The following is a 21,658-nucleotide window of genomic DNA, read 5'->3' as shown; positions in this document are numbered from 1 at the left end:
ACTACCACAAGACAATTCTTTTAATGTGACAATTATGAATAAGACCCATCACAACTTTATTCAAAATACTCAACAATATATTACCCTTATGCTTAATTATTTGCTTGGATCATAATTGGAAAATCTCTGAATAAAAATTGAAATTACCATAGAACTCTTCAAGAATCTGAATTTTAACTTCAGTATAACTCTTTAGAGGTGACATAAATGAGCAAATTTTTGGTCACAATTTGCCTCTCATTTCTCTTTACAATACCAAACAAAAGAAAATTTGTTTCACTATCAGAAAAAAATGTAACTCAAACTATGACTTTCTACAATCTGGGTAGCATTAAGATAAACATTAAAACTAAAAATTTAAAATCATTAGTGTAGATCGAGATAGTAGCATACAAATTTTAAACCTTTGGTCTGTTTTTTCAAACCTTGATTGTAGATATATTTAATTTTAATATTCACATATATATTATTAAAAAATCTATTTCCATGCTTTCAATTGCTTTGAAATACTAAAACGAAGAGAAAATTCTCCTCTTGAAGAAAATTCGTCGTGGGCATAATGTGTTATAGTCCTAATTCGTTACGGCGACACATCATCATAGGCATATTTCCATACGAGGATAATTTGCAGTGGGCACAACTTGTCGCAACAATTAGTTATGGGCACATTTTGTCACAAGGACAATTCACCGTGGGCACATCTCACGAGCACAATTTCTTTTGTTTCTGATAAAATACATCTATTATGAAGAGAAGAATCTTGCTTTCTCTACAAAAAAGCTAACTAATTATTTAATTTGTGGCTGAACATATATTATAAACGCACTTGGGGAATATTTATAATTTGCTTATTGCTACTTAAAAGGGGTCAGAGGGGCATAACTCATTCACTCATCCGGAACTAGAAAAGCAATTATTTAAAAACAATCTACAAGAAAAAATTTGTTTCATAACCACTAATGCTTCTCCCGAAATTTTCTGCTTCTGTAGAAATTTTTTTGTAAAACAACTTCTGTTTCTGCAGAAATTTGTTTCCTAACTTTTGTTTCTGCCAAACCAAAACTTTTATTTCCCAAATAAAAATTCTTTCTGCAAGACTGCTGCCGTGATTCTACCAAGGTAAGCTTCAAGCAAAATTATCTTTAAACAAAATGAAAAACAGATTTTTCTAAATACGTTTTACTCTAAAGATCATATTTTTTCCCACTACCCTGTCATTGCACTGATTTAAGAGACAGACATTTAAATTAAGCTAAATAAACACTACAGGTGATATATAAATTATGAAATCATACGAGAAAAAAAAAAAACTTTCTCTACAGTATCACAGCTTTTTTTTTGTTGACGAATTCAGATTTTTGACTCAAATTGTAGAGGGTAGCAAAAATTTTGAAAACTGGCTAATATAGTTTAATTAGGAAAGTACGAGAGTTCCTTAATGAAGATTTTCTCTTTGCAAATATCATCATTTCTCTGGAACTATTGAAGTGAATCAGACATAGCATAGATGAAGCGAAAAGCACATAAAAATTAAATGTGTTAAAAGTAGTTTTTAATAACTACTTAAATAGCAACTTAATCCCTTAACGATTGGTTAATTTTCAAGAAGACGGTCATAAAAGCGCCATTTTTTTTCATCCCTGAAAATTATAGAAAAATGTGTATGAACAATATATATATATTCATTTTTAATTTGTTTTTAGCTTGAAATTTTAAAAAATTAAATTTTTAGGAAAGCCAACATTCAGGGTTACTATGACTTAAATGTTGGTTTTCCAGCAAGCAAGGAAAATTAAAAAAGATATGTGTTTTTAACATTAAAAAAGAATTTTAATAAACTTACATCTATAAATAAATATTAGTAATTTTTTCTTGTGTGATAAATTTCAAAGCATGAGATACAATGGCCAACACCACAATCTAGACAGTAGTACAGTTTCTTTCCTACATCTCTTATTGTTTTCATCTCTTCAGGATTGGTTGACTGATACCTTTCAATAAGTTCATAGTGCTGACATCTAGTTTAAAATAAACTAAATATCTACAATTACCTTAAAAATATCCTGGTACTACCACCTGGTGCGTAAAATGAGAAATAAAATGCTTTCCAGGCAAAAGAAATGAATTAGTTTTATTCTTAATGGCGCGTACCTACTGAACACTGAAGCCCGGAAATATTACGGGAGCGAGAAATAGAGGACGAAACCTCACCCAGTCATTTTCATTCGGGCGAGAAGGAAGGGGTTAAATATTTTTGACTTTTTAGGTAATCAAATTTTTATAATGCAAGATTATTCCTTCTGTTTTCAAAGATTTCTGAAAATTTTTTTAATAATTGCCAATAACACTTGAAATTTTCACATTAATATCAGAAAACGCTAATTCCGCACTTGTTCTGTTTAAAATTCTATTTCAAACACTTATAACTTGCTACATTTTTTTCACCCTTTTAATTACAAGTAAAAATTTTTTTATTACATTTTTTTCACCCTTTTAATTACAAGTACAAATTTTTTTATTACATCTTTTTACATTTAAAAAAAGATTTTAAATAAGGGAATTTTAGTATCTTAAACATTGTTCATTTCCCTCTGTCTCCTTGTAACAAACATTAAGCAAATCACAAACCTGTCCCCCTTTACGTGCATAGGTAATTCTTCTATATTTAAACGGTCACAGATTAAATATTTAGTTCGCTTTTGTAGACAATGCAAAAGTTTTGTTTTCGTATATTGATGTACTTTTAGTACAGAAAAATTACTTTTTGTTGGGAAAAATTAATGCCCAAGACTCTTTTTACATAAAAAGTTTTGTCATGTTATTAAAAATGATACCTGAAGATTCTTCTATTCTCCTCCGTACGCTTCTCCCTTTTTAGAGAAAAAAGGGAGGTTCAGAGGAGAATTGAATTTCCACAGGCCATGAATAATTAGTTATTAGTATATGTATTTTCATGATGATTGAATCAGATTAATCCCGAGATGATTGCACTATTAGTTTAGAAGTTATAAGTGCATTACCTACAAAAAGTACAGTTTTGTACTTGAACCTGTTTATGCATCTGACATAGCTATCTATCTAAACAAGAGATTCAGTTTCTCCTAAATACTTTTTTACACTGAATCAATTAAAACTTACGTGTACACTTTAGGTTGCTATCCAGGGACTATCTAAACATGTAAGGTACATTTCCCGACGTAATTTTTCATGCTGAATTGAATCATGCAAAGAAACAGGAATCAAGAAGAAAATATTTAACAGTTTTGTGTACAAAAAGTATAATTTTGTATTTGCACTTACTATTTATGCATGTTACATTGCTATACAAGAGTAGTGAGATATTGTTTCCCAATATTTTTCCTCGTTTAATTCTCGGGATTGGTCACTTTTAAATTTAGAATAAAAAAATTACGTTGGAAAATTTATCAGTAGTTGTTCAGAAAGTACCAGGATATCATTTGCTTAAGTGTAAGCCTGTATTATATTATAAATACTACTTTTTAAACATAAAAACTATTGTAAGTTTAAATCCAATCATCTCAAGTTTGCTTTCATTCAATGAAAAAATGTGTCGAAAACAATGCCTCGTGTGCGGGTCTAGAAAAAATTCAATTTTAGTCCTTAATCAATTTTACATGGAAGTGTAAAGAGGAAGGGATATTATTTTTTCTGAAGAAATACCATTTTATTGATACATTTACTGGACTACTCATCAAAACCTCAAGAAATTGTGCTCATGAAGAATTGTTGTAATGGTGAGTTGTGCCCATGACAAATTGTTGCTATATCAAGCGGTGCCTGCAACAACTTGTTCCCACAACGAATTGTGCCTACTGCAAATTGTGCTCACAATGAATTGTTTCTTGACAAATAGTGTGCAACAATCCAAGCAGAATCTTTGCTATAGTAAAAATTCATGCATTGTATACGAATATGAAATAAATTTGAAAATATTAATCTGTTCAGGTCATTTTACCAAAACATTTATAAAAGTATAGTTATAAATTAAAAAAGACAATCTTGATAAAACTATCATTTAAGTTTTTTTCTACCCTAAAGTGAACTTATACTTTTTTATACACAAAACTCATTTATTCCCTTTTTATTAAAGATTATTAAGAGTTTGAATGAGTAAAAACATTAATACGTAGAGGAGATATTGATTTATGTTCCATAAAGAATATTTTCAAAAAAAAAGTACCCAAAGTTTTATTTAACCAATTAAAATGCACATATTTTCAGAAATTTTATTTGAATTGGGACAATCTTATCTTATAAAAAAGCTTATTTAAAAATATTTTTTTGATAAAATGCTAGAAGAGTTGGTTGCAGCAACAAAATTGTGTTATGCCAAAATATGTCATGAACTTCATATGCTCACCATTAAAAAAAAAAGACATAAATAAGAAATATTTAACTGTTAAATCATGTCACATTTTCAAATATTAACTTTGCATCTGATGCCACATATTAAAAAAAATGCAGATCATATTTCTCAGAAAAACATTTATTGTGAAATAACACACAAGCTATATTTCATGCAGTAGCAAATTTCCCCATCAATTCTACTAGTCAACAAAGAGTTTATGCTTAAATTTCAAATTAGTCTGGCTACAACCCATCATCACATCTTTTAGATTATAATATTCATCTAATGATTACCTGATATTTTGAGAAAATCATGATGAAATTGAAAGCATTAAAACAATTAGTTTAATGCTACAACTTATTCTACATAATTAATTGAATTGGAGCCAGCTGAACAGTAAAAGAGGTGTACATCATGTTTCTACTCATGCGAATATTGATAACAAGCAATTTTTTATGCAATGGCATTAGTATATTGTGATATTGCTTACACAGCTGGAAATAAAATTATGTACATATAAATGAATACATAAAGGCATTTCAGTATCATTTAATAAAAAGAGTGGAGGTAGCACGCTCTACTCCTTTCAAACAATTGCAAACCTTTGAAAGAAAAATACCAAGTGGTACACATATTAAGTTGACTTTCTGAACTTCATTCAAATCAGAAAACTGTAAACTTTTTTTTTCCACCATATAACTTTCTAAAAACTTTTTACAAGCACACATATGAAAAAATAGAGGAAAATAAAGGGAATCGGTTATAGAATTTTTAAAAAGAAAAATGTTAGGTTAAAACTGTGTAATTTTGGATGTTAATACAAGTAAATTTTACATGTTTTAAATTAAAAAGAAAAACACGATAATTTGATCGAATAATCAGATTTTAAAAATTTTATTGCTTGAGGGGATTATAAAGCAATACAACAGGCTTCGTTTAAATAAACCTACTTTTTTATTTTTGCAATAAAAATTCTTTAACAATACCCTCTACAATACGAAAGATATAGGACAACCAAAAGAAACGTAGTTGTAATAAAGTTCAAAAACTTTTTTTTAATGTTTTTCTGTTGCTACAAATTGTTCCATTATGCAATTTTCTTTCTTACATACAATATTAACATTTATTTATCTGAAGAAAATTTTTTCTAAAATTTTCAATAAATTATTATTCACTCCAGCAATTATCAGCAAGTTTTTGAATTTTTAAAATAAAAATATTAAAACTATAAACTTTTACCCTAAATTTATGAAGGACTAATCCTTTATTTTTGAAATATAATATATAAGTTTTGTATTAAAAACTTTCATCAATTTTTATTTTTAAAGAAATACATCTGTTTAGATTCTTGAAATGAATATTTTTTTTCCAATAACGTTAAGTTTGTCGAACATATTATTGTATGTGGAAAGTATTTTATATTGAGCAGTTAATCTTAGAGATCGGTACAAAAGTCAAAATATAAAATAACCTTGACGAATAATAGCTTCAAATTTATGATTTTTCACATTTGACTACCACTATATTTTTCAGTATAATTTAAGGGAAGAAAACTTTTCTAGGACTAAGAATCGAAGATATAATCGAATTATATAAGAGTGTAGTATTATGCAACAGTTGCGATTTTAGATAGGTCCTTGAAACAATTATAATTGCAAACAAAAAGAAAATAATGATAAAATATACGTTTATTTGCAGGCAAATCCATTTATTTATTGATATTTTGTTTCTAACAGTCAAAAATATATTTAAGTCATTCAAAATTTTAAGAAGTCAGAATTCAAGCAGATTTTCTTCCACATTGACCCAGAACTAATAATGTGATAATTATGTTTATAAAACTTATTCCTCAATTAGCATAAAAGTCATGTTTAATTTTAACCAGTGAAAATAAATCGGCTATAAGAAATTGTTTTCTCTCAAGAAACTGAAAATAATCTAGAAAAGCTTAAAATAAACAATTTTACTCAGAACTACACCAATGCATACACATTTGTAACACTTATTTTATGGTCAAATTTAATAAAAAAATGAAAAGGAAAAGAATTATCAACTTAAACATTTATAATTAACAAGATGCCCTCATGATGCTAAAATTTAAATCATAAGTAACATTCTCTACACACGATGTGTGTTAAGAGAAATTAGTACCATGCAATCTATAAGATGTGATCTAGTTCTAACACATAAATAAAGCAAAAACAAAAATCTTAAGCAGTAACTAAATGTTCACCCATGTAGCATAAGGCATTGAACCAACAATTATCAGTGATAAAAACTTTTACAGTAACTTATAATTACAATTTATAAGTTTATTTAAGTTTCTTTAAAATTTTAATATTAAATTAAATCTTGAAAGACTGTATCAAATAGGAAAAAAATGAAATTTTATATTTCAAACAACATCATATCAGTTAAAATATGAATATTTATTTGATGAATTTTATGCTTTAAAATATATTTTGCCTTATCCTAACACTATCAGAAAAAAATATTCAAAGAAACATCTTTGCAGTTCCGTAGAATTTAAAAAAAAAAATTTAATACATGCATTACACATTGTTATTTAAAAAAATGAGATTTATTCAATTCACAAAATATCTATCCTTTGAATTGGGTGACTGATTTACATAAAAACATTACAAGTGAAAAACATTAATAGTAAAATGCATGCAAATTCTTTTTTTTCTTCTTCTTCATAATAGCAATAATTAAAAAAGACGTTGGATCAACTAATATTATAAATGCTACATGGGCAAATTTGTGCAATAGGTGCATATTTCTAGGAATTGAAAAAATAATAATGGTGCTAACTACACTCAATAAGCTTAAAACATCGCATCACTGAAAAAATAGCATACATGGAACACATCATACCTTGCTCAACTTGAATAACTGTTTTGCTCCTTTCGGGGCCAGAATGAGTACCGTCTGAATAGAAGAAAAATAGGAAACAAAAATGTAGAAAAAAAAGAAAACAAAATCATAGCAAACACAAAGCATCAGAAATATGAAATAATAGCCATTCACTTGCATATTTAATAAGGCATCTAGCTGCACATGATTGATTTAAAAAAAAAAAAAAAATTCTTCGTAAATTTCTAATTTTGATAAATCTCAGGCATTCCATGTTCAGCATGTGCAAAGAACAATATGAAAAAAAAAGTATATTCAATCAGAAAAACAAAATATAGAGGAAAAAGAAATTATAGCACAGCACATAACAGCTGCAAATATACAAAGGAATAGGTAAATATTGCTGAGATATAAGAATAATTGTGTATGCATGATTTTTTTACTCATTTTTAAACTAATTTCTGCAAAGGAAATGTGGCAAAAAATAAGACAAATATCAGATAATGTTAGATAACAATAGTATTCTTAGAATGGTACTTAAAAAGATGCAGAGCAGTTTGAAAAGGTTTGTGAAGTGTAAGCAAACTCTTCTATTTGTGGGAAAATGGTCTAACTCATTTCCACAACATGAGTTTTCATAATTATAAACATATTATAAGCAATGTTAAAAATTTAAAATTAGTCAGTTTTTTATATCTAAAAATTTCTTCATTTAAATAACACATTATCTGATTATATTTTTATTTATTTTTCAGTCTTATTATTTTTTAAATTTGTCAATCGTAATACAATTAATTTAATTATGAATAAAACAGAGAGAAACTATTTTAAATGTACGATTTTGCCCAGCAATTTAATTAAAAGCTCTCCATATTAAAGCTGTTTAAAAATATTTTAAATTTGTAACAAGCGCAAATTATCAAGTTAGATGGCTGACGACAGAGAGCGAGACACAGAATGGAGACAGTACTATTTTGTGTCAAGAGACAGATTAAAATATTTCCCTATAGAACTGGAAAGACCACCAATTATTTTCTAACTTGTTTAATGCGCTTATTATGTTGCATTTAATCATTTTATTACTAGCATAAAAAAGAACAATCTTACTTTCTTTTTAAACAGAACTAAGCAACATTTATTTTTTACACAACTGTATTAAACATTAAACACAAAAGTTCATAAAGAAATCTAGTGGTGCTGAATTTTAATGCGGTTTATTTCTCAGAACTTTAAAAAGTGAAAAACTTTCATGAAAAGCAACCAAAACGCCAAGCTCTTCTAAATAATAATTTTCAGAAATTACATTTTTAACTATGACAACCTTTAAAATAATGAATATTTCAGGATATCTAATAAGTCAAACAAAGGTTGTAAAAAAAAAAAACTGGATGAAACTTAATTCTAGTGATTTTTTTAAATCTCTTTTCATTTTATTAAAACATTAGATACAAATTAGATTGCTAAAAAATCATAAAACATAATTGCAGTTCATTAATAAGATATTCTATACATTAGTATTGTTGCTTTAAAAGATTATATCTAGAATTTGATTGTTTTATAAAAGTAGTTCTAATTTTTAAACAATAGGTTATTTAAACAAAAAAGGGGTAAGGCTATCAATAGATATCAAGTTATTGAAAGACAGAGGAAAATACTTTAAAAGAATTTCCAATAAAAATAAATAGTTAGTGTGATCTTTTGGATGCAGTAGTTTTTTCTAAGCAGGCTATGTTAGCACACTTGGGCTAGTCATTAGCAAAATGTTAAATCTAAATTTAAGATAAATTATCTTAATTATGTAAAGTTTTGTTTTATTAAAAATATTATATAAATTTAAACTTGATCAAAAAAAAATTAAAAACAGGCTAAAGAACCTAATTAAAAAATGCTTACAATTAAAGTAAATAGTAATAAATAGTATAATGCACGCAATTTCCCAATAAAATTTGTAATTGTTAATTGATTTAGGTTTGATTTAGTACATGTTGTAAGAAAAATTCAAAACAATATAGTATTGAAGTTAATTAAGATATCAGAGCAGTGTCATAATTCTATGTTGCTTGTGATATCTCAAGATAATTAGCATTAAAATATTCTATACTATATCTCTAATATTTTGAAATCTCAAATATTCAATTAGGTATTAATTTCAAATTAACAGTTTTAAAGAATGTCATTTCAAATAGAACATCCCTCTTTAAGAAAATTGTTAAATTATCTTCTTTTAATATACTCATTTCTTCAATATGAAATAGATATCAGAACTATATTACTAAACTGATGAGAATTTATTTATAAGATGAAGAAATTTATCATTTTAAAATTAAACCCTACAATAACATTATCTGAAAAAATAAACACAGAATTTAAAACATTAACTTAGTTATGCAACAATGGTGAATGACATATCATAGCATATATTTTAGACATATGAAACAATACTTCTGCAAGCAGCTTGTATCGGTAACATTAAAATTATCGCAAGTAAAAAGTTGACTAACACCATAAGTGTAGCAGAGTAACAGTGTCAATGGTAATTTTCTGAAATGTTTTAAGATGTAATCTCTAAACAATTTAAATACCTCGAATATCGTCATCTTCAAGAGTTGCATTGCTGTCTGTTGACTCCTTCACTTGAGAACCACCATCAGATTTCTTATTTACCATGCTACGGCCTATGCAAATAAATAACATTACTTTTTCATTTAAATAACTGCGGTAGTTTATTTTTTAGCAGTAATAAAAAAACTTGTTTATAAATAATATAGTGATGTGAAAAGATATAAGAAAAAAAATGCTTGCTTGAAAGTGTAAGAGGAATTTCCATCATTAAAGCAAATATTCCACAGAAAAGTTAAATATCAAATTTGTTTTTTAAATATTTTTAAATAGATATTGAAATTAGATTAGAGGTTTCAATAAATATTGCTTAGAAGCATGGTCTTAGCAAAAGATATGTTTGAAGGGTAGGAAAATGCAAAAATATGCTTCCTACTTGAATAAAAAAAAAAAAAAAAAAAAAAACACTTTCAGGAACAAAAGCAAACTGGAAAGAAAATCAATCGTTTAATCTGCCAATAGGCAGAATAGAGTAGTGCAGCCTGTTTCCAGGAAAATAAAGAAAACAGATATTTAAATATGAACATAATAGTTCTTTATTACAATGCTTTTTTTTTTAATGTCAGTCCAAAACGGATAAATAAAAACACTGACAATTTTATTTTTATTAATTCCCCAAAATTCAGACTTTTTACCTTGAATAAAAAAAAAAAAAAAAAAAAAAAATGAAAACCACTTTTTTTTGAATTCATTGCAATTTTATGTCCAATAGTTACCCTTGTTTAATATTATCTGAATAACACTATACAGTATTGTAGAAATGGCAATGGTAATAAAAATTCACTTGGGATTTGCAAAAATTGGATATGATGAAAGTAACAATGTAAGTATCGTTATCTTTTCTTAAATATATGTAATAATGATATACATATTTGAATATATGTACACAGCAAGGTATATATGTACATCTCATTATTATTATATATGTAGCAGCACTGTCAAGTCACTGCTAGGTTTCCCCGATGCTATATCGAGACATTGTAACTTGATTCTATTAACAGATATATTCTCAAATGTACAATGCATTACGAATCTGTGATGGATAACAAGGTAAGAATTATCTGTGCTGTTTTTATAATCAAAGAAATAGACTTATTTGACTCTCTGGCAGTTAATGTTCCATAAATATACATCAAGTATACTATCTTGGGGGAAAACGTTGAGCATCGCTTTTAAAGTAATCAACTGTATCAATCCAGTACAGCCTTCTACCCATGATCTGTTATAAAAGTTTTCAATTAATCTCTCATGTTATGCCGTTCAGATCGACTTCTATTTTCTCGTAACATTTCTGGTCTTAAGTTGCAATGCATTTTTTAATCTTTATGATGCGCTCTACTTTCCCTAAAAGTTTGTCTCAACTTCTTTCTGATATCTTGTATAGTGCAATTAGAAATAAAGTTGAACCGCCTCGCTAACGTGAATTTCGCTTAAAGTGAACAAATTTTTGATTCCCTTTCAACTTGTATAAGAATATAATACTTTCACGAGCTTTTAACGTGAAATATCTTCAAAGGTGAACTCTAGTTTCATTACCCTTAATAAAATCCTCATCTACTTGAGTAAATATCGTTAAAAGCTAATAATTTAAATTCAGAAAAACATTTATTTTCCCGTAAGATGATCCATTTTCTAGCCCACACATTCTGCAACAAAAAAAAAAACTTAACTGAGTGAAATAATATTTTCTTTACACATAAGTCACAAAAAAATGACTTTCTACATTAAGTGCAATAAAATTTGAGCTCTAAAGAAGATAATAAACACTATTTAAGTAAGTTAGTTTGATCCAGAGTGATTATTTTTCAGATTACATGAAAACTCAAAATGAATGAAGAGTAAAATAACTAAAAAGCTTGAGAAAAATTCGCATAAAAGTTTTTCATGCGTCAAAGAAACAATTCAAAAAGACAAGTATACTCCCTTAACAAACAAGCAACAAATAATGTTATGCCCCACTAGCAAAGTTTTCTAAATTAGTGATATAGAAAGAAAAATGCTAGTTTTTTAAATACTACACGTGCACATCCCAACTATATACTAAAAATATTGCAAGACATTTTGTCCAAGTATACGCATATAAAAGATTTATATATATATATATTTTTTATCATTTCCTTCTCTAACAGATAATAAAAAAATGCATAGATAATATAATAGTTTAAACCAAATAAAATGTATTTAAAATAAATCTAAGAATGAAGGTATAACTTAGATGATAAACTTATATAGGTAAAGTATGTAACACAACGAGCAATTTATGACACTTAAAAAATAACACAACATGGAGTAATAATTATTTTTCTTTTATAAATTATAGAAATGGCTTTTTACATAATATAACCATGCAAGAAACACATTCATAAGGGAAAGAATTATAAAAACTAAATTACGAAACTAAATTTAAGAGAATGAGAAACTTATTTTGTTAAAATTGAAATTAATTCATTACTTTATCAACTTAACAAGGAATAAAATTTAATCATGCAATAACACATCTTAAAAAAAAGCAAATATAACAGCGATAGATTAATATATGAAGACTAAGAATAAGGAAGCTTTTGCATAAAATTAGCTAATAAGAATTGTTTACAGAGAATAATCCAGTAAAAGTATTTAGCAACAATGCAAAAAATGCTAGCGGCATAGTTTAAAAGATTTAATTTTTGTAAAATACAACGCAGAAAGATAGATATAAAATATGAAAAAAAACATGCTCATGGCAGCATTAGAATGTATAAAAAAGATTTTAAAAGCAAAGAATGCTTTTGAATAGCACATTTGTATATATACATTATTGTATATATAACAAGCATGCGAAACAATTTGTATCAACTCACTTCCCACTTCAGAGTTAAAGCACAAAAAATTGTGATACAGTTAGAATATGTATCCAGTCCTTTAAATAATTTTAATACATAACACTTTGTAGGCTATAAAATGTGGCACAAGATTTGGATAAAGACATTTTTAGTATTATAAACATCATATTAAAAATTAAATTCATATAAAAAGACAATACACAAAACTTTTTATCAAGAAAATATGAAAAATAGCAGTAAGTTTATGGTCGAGAAGAGGTCTTTTGTTTTCATTATATCTTCAAAAACAGTGAATTAAGGATTTTAGAATAAAATAAAACATCTATAATTTGTATCGAAAGACAAGCAGAACATGTAATTCAATTATTCTATAAATAATCGAAGAATTAAAGAAATATGCTCATCTTCTCAGAAAAAAAAAGATTAAAAAATTTTGCTACTACTTTTTAATTTTTTTTTACCTACAAAGGTATAAGCCTACACAATGATTCTTTCAAAAAACTCCCAACATAAATAGAATATAAAGAAATAAATTATTCAATAGACTTTGCAGTTCTAAAAAGTTATAACATGTAAAAAAAAAAAAAAAACCTGAAATTTTTTAATGATTAAATTTCACAATTAAAAAAAAAAAAATAGATTGTATAAGCAAATTGTTATGATGACAAATTATTTAGCTTAATAATAAAAAAAAATTAACTTATCAATCAATATATAATTTACTTGAAAACCTGTTGTGATTGTTTTATATGAGAATATAGTAAGGTATTTTTCATTACAAAACAGATAATTACTGCAGTTAAGAAAAAATATATATATATATATATGGTTTAATAAAAAGATAGAGATTTACATTCTAAATATAATGGGCAAACAAGATTATATTTTTATAATCAATATAAACACTTATGAGCAATACAGAAAAAAAATATAGATATTTTAAATAGAAATTATTTATAGTACTTAAAACAAATTTTGAAATAAAACACTTATAAATATTAAGTATTAGAATGATATTAACTCGTAAATAATAGTGTTTAAATCTTAACTTATATCAGATATATACAAAATTGACAGAAAATAACAAACTTACTAGAAAAATTTCTGGTCGCTAACATGGTAGTTAAAATAGCTCCCTGTAAAGAAAATAATTAATGATGAAAAACTGTGGTAAAAAAAAATTTAAAAAAAACAACAAATTTTTTGATAACTTTTAAGACAGCCGAAGTTTTTCCAAAACTACAAACTGGATGTCTAAGCTTTGATGTGATGCACTTGAACACGTGATAAAAATTTATATCTCCTAAGAATCTAAGTAATAAAATCAAATTATTTCTGAAATACTGCAGTTTTATGAAACTATTTGGTCTTTCTTTAAGCATCTAAATTTTTCAAATTTAATTATTGCAAAGGTGGGAGGATAGATTAATTAAAAAAATTTTCATTTTCTATTGCTTGAACATTTTAATTCCCATTAAGCCTAACAGACAATTTAACAAAATCTACTTTAATTAATTCATTAATTATCACACCACTTAGTCAATTTTGTATAAAAATTTCCTTGTTAACTACAGCTTTTCCTTTGAATAACATAAAAGAATAAAGGTTTTCTGAGCGAGAAAAAGACTAGGGTTGCCACTCAAATCTGGGAAAAAAATTCCCTGTACATATTATACACAATATATTAAGAGGAAACAACAATTACTGTGCTCTTGTGTGAGCTATATTGGGCTAACTATTTTTATTATATTTAATTGCTGGAAAAACAGTGAACATACTTAAATAATGCTTTAGCAAATGAAATAATTTAGTATAGCTGAAATATAAGGGTGAAATATCCCATAGATTACTCTTTGAGGAGTCACCATTTTTTAAAAGACAAAAATAAGAAACAAAATTCCCTGTATTTTCCCAGTTTGTAAAGAAAAAATCAAAATTCCCTGCATTTTCCCTGTTATTTTTGATGATTTTTTAATTCCCTGTATTTTCCAGGTTTTCCCTGTTCTCCCTGTGGAGTGGCAACCCTGTATGTAGTACTCCAATCTGATAGAGCAGGGGTTTCCAACTGGTGGCCCGGGGAGCCTTTTTTTGTGGCCCGCGAACTAAAATATATTAGTTGTCATTTTTTGCAGACAATTTTCGTAAAAAAATCTATATGGGTTTAAAATACTTTTCTCGTTAATAAAAACCTAATTTCTTCGTTTCTGCGAAATTTAACATACCAACGGTGCAATAAAATTTATTTCTCAGGTCTTGCATCCAAAAAAATATTTATTCAAATACAAAAATAATTGTGTATGTTGCTCTTTTTTTATTTCATTTTTTTGCATTTTGTGAATATAATTTAGCATGTGTGTATCAGAAATTTTCTCGAAGAAATTCTCCGATTTAACTTTTTGAAACCACTAATTTAGGACGAAAATATTTACACACACATTTGTAAATTTTAAATGTAAATATCTATTTTCTGGTGGTTGCAGCAGACAAACATCAATTTTCTCATTGAGCATTTTGTGTGTTACTATGTTAGTTTTAATACTAACCTTTTTAAAGTTTTATATTTTAACAATTAGATATCTGTTGCACATAAATTGTTCAATACATAGGTGCACATTAAAGTTGTTGTAGCTCGAATTTTTATTACTTATTTAGTGTTTTTAAAAATATTATTAATAACAATGAAATATTTTTAAAAATCAACTTCTTATTTTAATTTGTAATTCAATACTTTGGTTTTGTACAACTTGGTAAAAATCTGACAGTAATATTTAATGTTCCTTCAAACATAAAAGAGTCCTACCTAAAATTTTGATAAAGTTGCAGCCCGCCATTTGATTTGTGTTTTTAATTGTGGCCCCCGGCCTCATGTAAGTTGGAAACATCTGTGATAGAGTTTCGGGTTGACGTGAAAATGTGAGTACATGTTGAAAGAAATCTATTTTAAAAAGCATAAAATAGATTTATGTATCCTTAGACTAGTAGAATAAACTTGAATCTTTACTTTCAACAAAATTGTTAAGTCTGTATAAAACAATGAAATTTTTTAAATAGGATTTTATAGGATAGCTAATTAAATTATTCATTGAAAGGAGGAGTTTTTGCTTTGAAAAAATGCTTCGCAATCTCAATTATTAATTTTTGTCAATTCCTTTTCGGAATAATACCAACAGGATGGTACCAAGCAGACGGATACCTTCCTAACAGCCATATATTACGTAACAGAAAAGCATAAGTGGCACTGCCTATAAATTCACTGAAGATAGCCTCCACTTAAATTTATGTACTCTTAAACACTTCGTTGGACACGAAAACCTCACAGATCATTGCTGATAGATGTTTACTTTGTACATGACAGTTTAAGTTCCTGAATGTTCTAAATATGCCACTAGAACACAATCACACAAAGCGAATGAAGAATCAGGAGATGGAACCTTACTATACTGACCAACATCGAAGTGTCGTTTAAAAAAACATTGCCCTCCCGTCACAGATTTACTTTTTTAATAATTAAGAACAGATATAACACAAGTAACTCAACAACTGACCATATAATGTAGCATTCTTTCCTTTTCCAAATTCCACCCTATCAACTAATGTAAGTTATTGTGCTTTAGTGAAACTGAAATTATCATAATTGTTTCAAATTTATCATCACATTCTGTTTCTTGCATTATTTTTTAACATTTCTTTCAGCCTTTATCATTTTTATTTATATTTTTTTTCTAGTTGCAGAAATTGTTTACTTTATTTATTTTTCTTTTTTTAAGTTTAGTATAATTCTGTCTACTTAAATCTGCTGCCTTTGAATTTTTTATTGTATTAATTTATTTTTGTGATGGCGAATTACACATCCCATGCCAAATTTTTTTTCCACATAAGAGATTTCCGGCGTATTTGACATGATATAACGTGCAAACAGAATTACTAATGCCTGCAAAATACTTAAGTTTGAAATGCCTCAGTTAGCTTAGTACCACCCTATAAATTATAAAATTGTTTGCAAATCTTTTCATACCAGAACAGATATAACACAAGATGATTTATATTTTGAATGTTTAGATAAAAATTGTTCATTACAAATTCTTAGAAGTAAAAGTGCTTACTTTCAACTTTCTCCTTGCGTTAAATTTCTTTAAGCAGTCAACTGTTTCTTGACGATGAAGTGTTGAAGCAACTCTCTCTCGTTGCTGAAACACAAAAATAAGATTCATTGAATGCAATACTTTGACTCATTGAATTACAATGTAATTTTAAGTACTTAAACTTACGCAGATCCATGGGTGCTTCAAGGCCTCAGATGCTGTTATTCTTTTAGCTGGGTTTACTGTCAGCATACTGTTGATTAGGTTTTTGGCTTCAGGAGTAACTGTATCCCATTCCGGCGAGGGGTACTAATTATTACAAGAATATTAAAATTTAAAAAAATTAGAAGTACAAGGAAAATACAAAAAGTGATAAACACAAAAAGTAATAAATACATCATAAGCTCCAGCTTTGATTTGTGCATAAAGTCTATGTTGATCTTCATCCCAAAATGGAGGATAACCGACCAGAAGGATATATAAAATGACCCCTACAATTATATATAATATTGAATTAATATAATGTATTTTATAAGCTAAATGTGCATCTTCTTTCAATAAAACTTTACATAAAAGTAATCTTATAATTTTCAATCAAATAATAATTCGAATACTAAGAGATTTTAATTTGGAATTAGTTTTAATGATCAATAATTTCAATAAATAATATATTATACAAGTTACAATTCAAATTAAACTAAGAACCTAGCATAATCAGTTGAAAGAGATAAGGGTATGTTTATAATGCTATAATAATTCGAAATCTAATTTGAACTTCAATCTATATTATAGCAAGCATTACTATAAATTCACACATTTTCATTTGAATAAATTAATTCTTTAACAGTGGACTTTAAACAGAGTTACTCAATGGAAGGAAATGTTAAAGAGAATAAAATTTCATTAAAAGAAATAGTTGACTTATTATTGTTTAAAGAATAAGATTATTAATAAATATTTAAAAAAAAAAAATTAAGCTTATGCCTAGACCAAAGAAAAAAAAAAAAGCTGACAGAATTTTTTGTTGAACTTTTAACATATCTTTCTATAATTAGATATATTTGAAAATTAAAAAAGGGGCCTTAGCATTACCACAAGCCCATATATCAACAGGTTTTCCATATGGATCTTTCTTAAGCACTTCGGGTGAAAGGTAACCAGGTGTCCCAGCAAAACCTAGGCATATCAGACAAAAAAATCAAGAACTAGATCAACAGAAAACTAAAAATAAATAAAGTATAATTAAGATAGTTAGCAACAAAGATATATTTAAATAGCATTAGTATATAGAGAGGAACCTGCTTATAAGAAAATGGGGAATGTAGGACAATTAATGCCTTGAATCAGAGTGCTTGTTACATCAAAGTTGGCCAAAATCATTAAAAATTGAAACTTTAATGCACAAAACAGAATTAGAAGATGTTTAAAAATGGTTCTGTAGCAACCACAGCACCATCTGAATTGGCATAGATGCTCAGAATTTGGACGCAGAGGACATTCCTTTTTTCCTACCTTCTCGTAGTTATTCAAATTTATGTGTCTGCATGCCATTTGATATGAATAAAAATATTTGGCACTAAGTTTTTCTTTATCTAAAACCCCGGGCTTTAGCTAGGGCTACATTTGTGTTCAACCTCTTCTGTTCAAAATTTGTCTGCATGCCTGCTCAATAATATTTTAAGGACGAAAGGCGGGAAAACTCTTTTCCCGCTCAACAACATTTTACTTAAAAAACTATTTTCCTGCTTAATAATAACACACGATTGGATTACAATGTTTCTACAGTATTAAGCCGTTTTTGCTGTACTACACCTGGTGGTACTGGTAGTGCTAAGGAGTGAATATTCTATATGGGGTCCCATGTCCCCAACACCTTAATTTAACTATCCCGCTCCAGTACTGGTACTGGATATAACTACTGGTACTACTGTACTACTATAATAACTGGTACTACTATAATAAGTATACTTTTTATAGTAGTAAAACTCACAAGTAAAATATTAATATTTACAAACTATTAATTTTAAACTTTGTGAAAGAGTGTTAGTCGTATAGTACGCTCAATGATACTAAAACAAAACTATATTAGGATATATTAGTAATTCTATGTGTTAATGTTAAATATGTCATCAGTATTTTGAATCATTCATGCTAAAAAAATAATTTATTTAAAGCTTTTCTAAGAATCTAATGGAGAAATATATCTGGATACTGTATCAACCACAGCGCCATCTGAATTGGCAGTAGATGCTCAGACTTCGGACAGAGAGGGCTTTTCTTTCCTCCCCTCCTTCTAGTAATTATTCAAATTTATGTTTGTCAGTGTGCTATTTGATATTAATAAAATATTTGGCCTTAAGCTTTTTATTTAAAACCTTCACGCTCTAGTCAGGGCCACAGTTCACTTTTAATAATGTTTTATTGATAATGATTAGAATACTATTTGGGTTTTTTCAGTGACAATTTAGTGTTGAACAGGCATGCATGAAAAACATTTTCAGTAAATAGCGATTTCTCAGGCATCCTATGTTTCCAGATGCATAAGGCAAAGGTTGTTTTATTATCCCCATCACTGTCAGAGGATGTAATTTACAAACATTTTTCTGCAACAAGTAACTAGGACAACACATGAACAGTGATGTACAATCTATTGAACGTTTTCATAACATTTTCTGTAAGTTATTGTAATAGGCTTATTCATGGCAAGACACACATTAAATTTTACATTGAATAAACTATATTTAAATAAATAAATATAGATTTTTTTCAAACAACTTTAAAAAAAAAATAAATATGAATTGTCCACAATTATTAAAAAAGTATTAGTTAGAGATACTTAGTATAAACTAAGGAAGTTTTTTATGTGTGTGCAATTGAGTAAGTTTTACGCAGAAGGAGTTTCTAAGTTAGTAAAGCACTATAACAAGTAGCTTGAATTTATATGGTGGATGTGTTACTTAGTTTTCAGAAAAAAATGACGTCTATGTTCGAACTGCACTCAGATATTTTACAAAAAAAAGTGCGCATGAAACAAATAGATGAGGTTAAAAAGAATGTGGAAACAAGAAAATTGGAAAATGAAGGCAAACAAGACAGCTTTGGAGAGAAATGTTAGAGAAGAATGTTTGAAGAGGAATGTTAGAGAGAAATGTTTGGAGAGATTTGTAATGGGAAGTAAATAAGTACAAAATACGGATGAATAGCACTAAAAATTGATTTAACTACTCATCCACTTACTCTCAATGGTTGAATTAAAAAACATTGAAATTTAAAAAAAGGTTTAAAAAAAAGTAATGAAAATTTACATTAGCATTTTTTAAATCACACTGTATTCAAATAGATATTTAAAGTAAGTATGTAACTGAAAGTGCAACTAAAAACGTCTATTACAAACATTTTCACTGCTTACTATATTGTATAAAAATTATTTCAATATTGCAAATGCTATAAAAAATATTGAACTTATTTCTTTATTGTAAGAGGACAAAAAATATTAAAGGATATGATAGAGTTTTGAATAAATAAACATGGAATTTTAGCTAATTACATTTCTTAGAAAATAATACGTTTGTTTTTATACGTTCTTAAATATATAAATTTGTCATTCAATTTAGAAAACTTGTCAAACTCAAAAAACAATGCAATAAAAAAAGAACTAACAATACACAGATAAAACAATATGATTCACGATTTCTAAAAGCATGAAAAAAACGTGTACATACCATACCAAGCTTGTTGTTCTCCCTGGACTTCGATAGCCAGGCCAAAGTCAGCAAGCTTGACAGCAGCACCTTTGCTTTTACTTGCTAATAGTAAGTTTTCAGGCTTTAAAGTAAGAGTTCAATCAGACACTTTTTAAAGTAACTAATACACATTCAGCGATATTTAACACTAGACTGCCTAAGGAAGTCATTTTGACTGCTTTTTAATTTCAATTCGAAAAACAATGATGACACAATTTCTTAGAATTTTGTGACTTTTTGTACAACATACAATTTGTTTTTTATTGTTAATATTTACTAATAGTTTGTTATAGAATTGTAAATAATATAAAATATATTAAAAATTAATTTTAAACAAATTTCTTTAGACATTAGCTATTCTTGCACAATCTAGTCATTTTAACTGCTTTTGGGCAATATAGGTATTTCAGTCTTTCTAGTGTTAAATAAGTTTATTTCTTTCTGTCATGTTAATATTATGCAAGCTTCAAGTTTTTTATGGCATCACTAACATATTTTGTAGCAAAAAAGTATGCCAAAATTTCGAACCTTAATTTAATATTTTTCATAAAAAATTGTAAGTAAAAGAAACATCAGCGAATAGCCTTAACTTGAAGTTACATTAAGTAAAACTTTAAATTCTCAATATAAATAGTTAACTATTTATTTATTTTAGGTTTGCAAAAGAATTCTATAGATTAATAAACTATGGTGTTCATTATTTAAAAAAGAGGTCATAAAAACTCAGTGTTCTTTCAAGGAAAAAAAAAAAAGATTTATATTTTTAAATTTTAAGAGAATAAATTTCAATTAACAATACAATAGAAAAATTTGTCTTAATGTTATCACTTTTGAAACATGGTATTTAAAAAAAAAAAAAAAACATTTAATATAAATGAAAAATATATTTAATAATTTATGTCAAAATTAAATGCTTCTAAATTTACATGAAAACTACAATAATCCTTAATGTTTAAAGATTAATTTAAAAAAAAAATATTCACTATAAGTTAAACATGAAAATTAATAAAGCACATTGACTTAATATTTAAAATGCACTTACCTTGAGGTCTCTATGCACAATACTATTTACATGACAGTGGTGTACACTTTCAAGAATTTGTTGAATACAATGACTATATTGAGGGAGAAAATTAGTTTTAGAAGCAATAATGTTAATTTAGGATT

The 21,658-nt window shown here is 27.1% G+C and overlaps 1 protein-coding gene across 4 annotated transcripts in view; it reads right to left on the bottom strand.

The window, feature by feature from the left end:
• LOC107454899 (calcium/calmodulin-dependent protein kinase type II delta chain) overlaps positions 1–21,658 on the bottom strand; it is a 105,646-nt gene that overhangs the window by 23,894 nt on the left and 60,094 nt on the right. For 3 of the 4 annotated variants that reach the window (XR_006225220.3, XM_043042918.3, XM_043042919.3), the window contains exons 6-14: positions 21,534–21,606; positions 20,471–20,573; positions 17,841–17,924; positions 17,145–17,239; positions 16,935–17,057; positions 16,770–16,853; positions 13,760–13,802; positions 9,808–9,900; positions 7,247–7,300 (exon numbers count right to left, since the gene is read on the bottom strand). Coding sequence is in view for 3 of the 4 variants with exons in the window: in XM_043042918.3 (XP_042898852.1) it covers positions 7,247–7,300; positions 9,808–9,900; positions 13,760–13,802; positions 16,770–16,853; positions 16,935–17,057; positions 17,145–17,239; positions 17,841–17,924; positions 20,471–20,573; positions 21,534–21,606 (752 nt within the window). In the remaining variant the exon portion in view is untranslated. The remainder of the gene's footprint in view (positions 1–7,246; positions 7,301–9,807; positions 9,901–13,759; positions 13,803–16,769; positions 16,854–16,934; positions 17,058–17,144; positions 17,240–17,840; positions 17,925–20,470; positions 20,574–21,533; positions 21,607–21,658) is intronic. The other variant, XM_071183723.2, reaches the window with a different exon arrangement.

The sequence above is a fragment of the Parasteatoda tepidariorum genome, chromosome 7 (assembly GCF_982258835.1).
Source record: "Parasteatoda tepidariorum strain Cologne lab strain chromosome 7, Ptep-v5.0, whole genome shotgun sequence".
In the NCBI taxonomy this organism is placed as follows: domain Eukaryota; kingdom Metazoa; phylum Arthropoda; class Arachnida; order Araneae; family Theridiidae; genus Parasteatoda; species Parasteatoda tepidariorum.
This window is presented reverse-complemented; position numbering and strand designations above follow the sequence as displayed.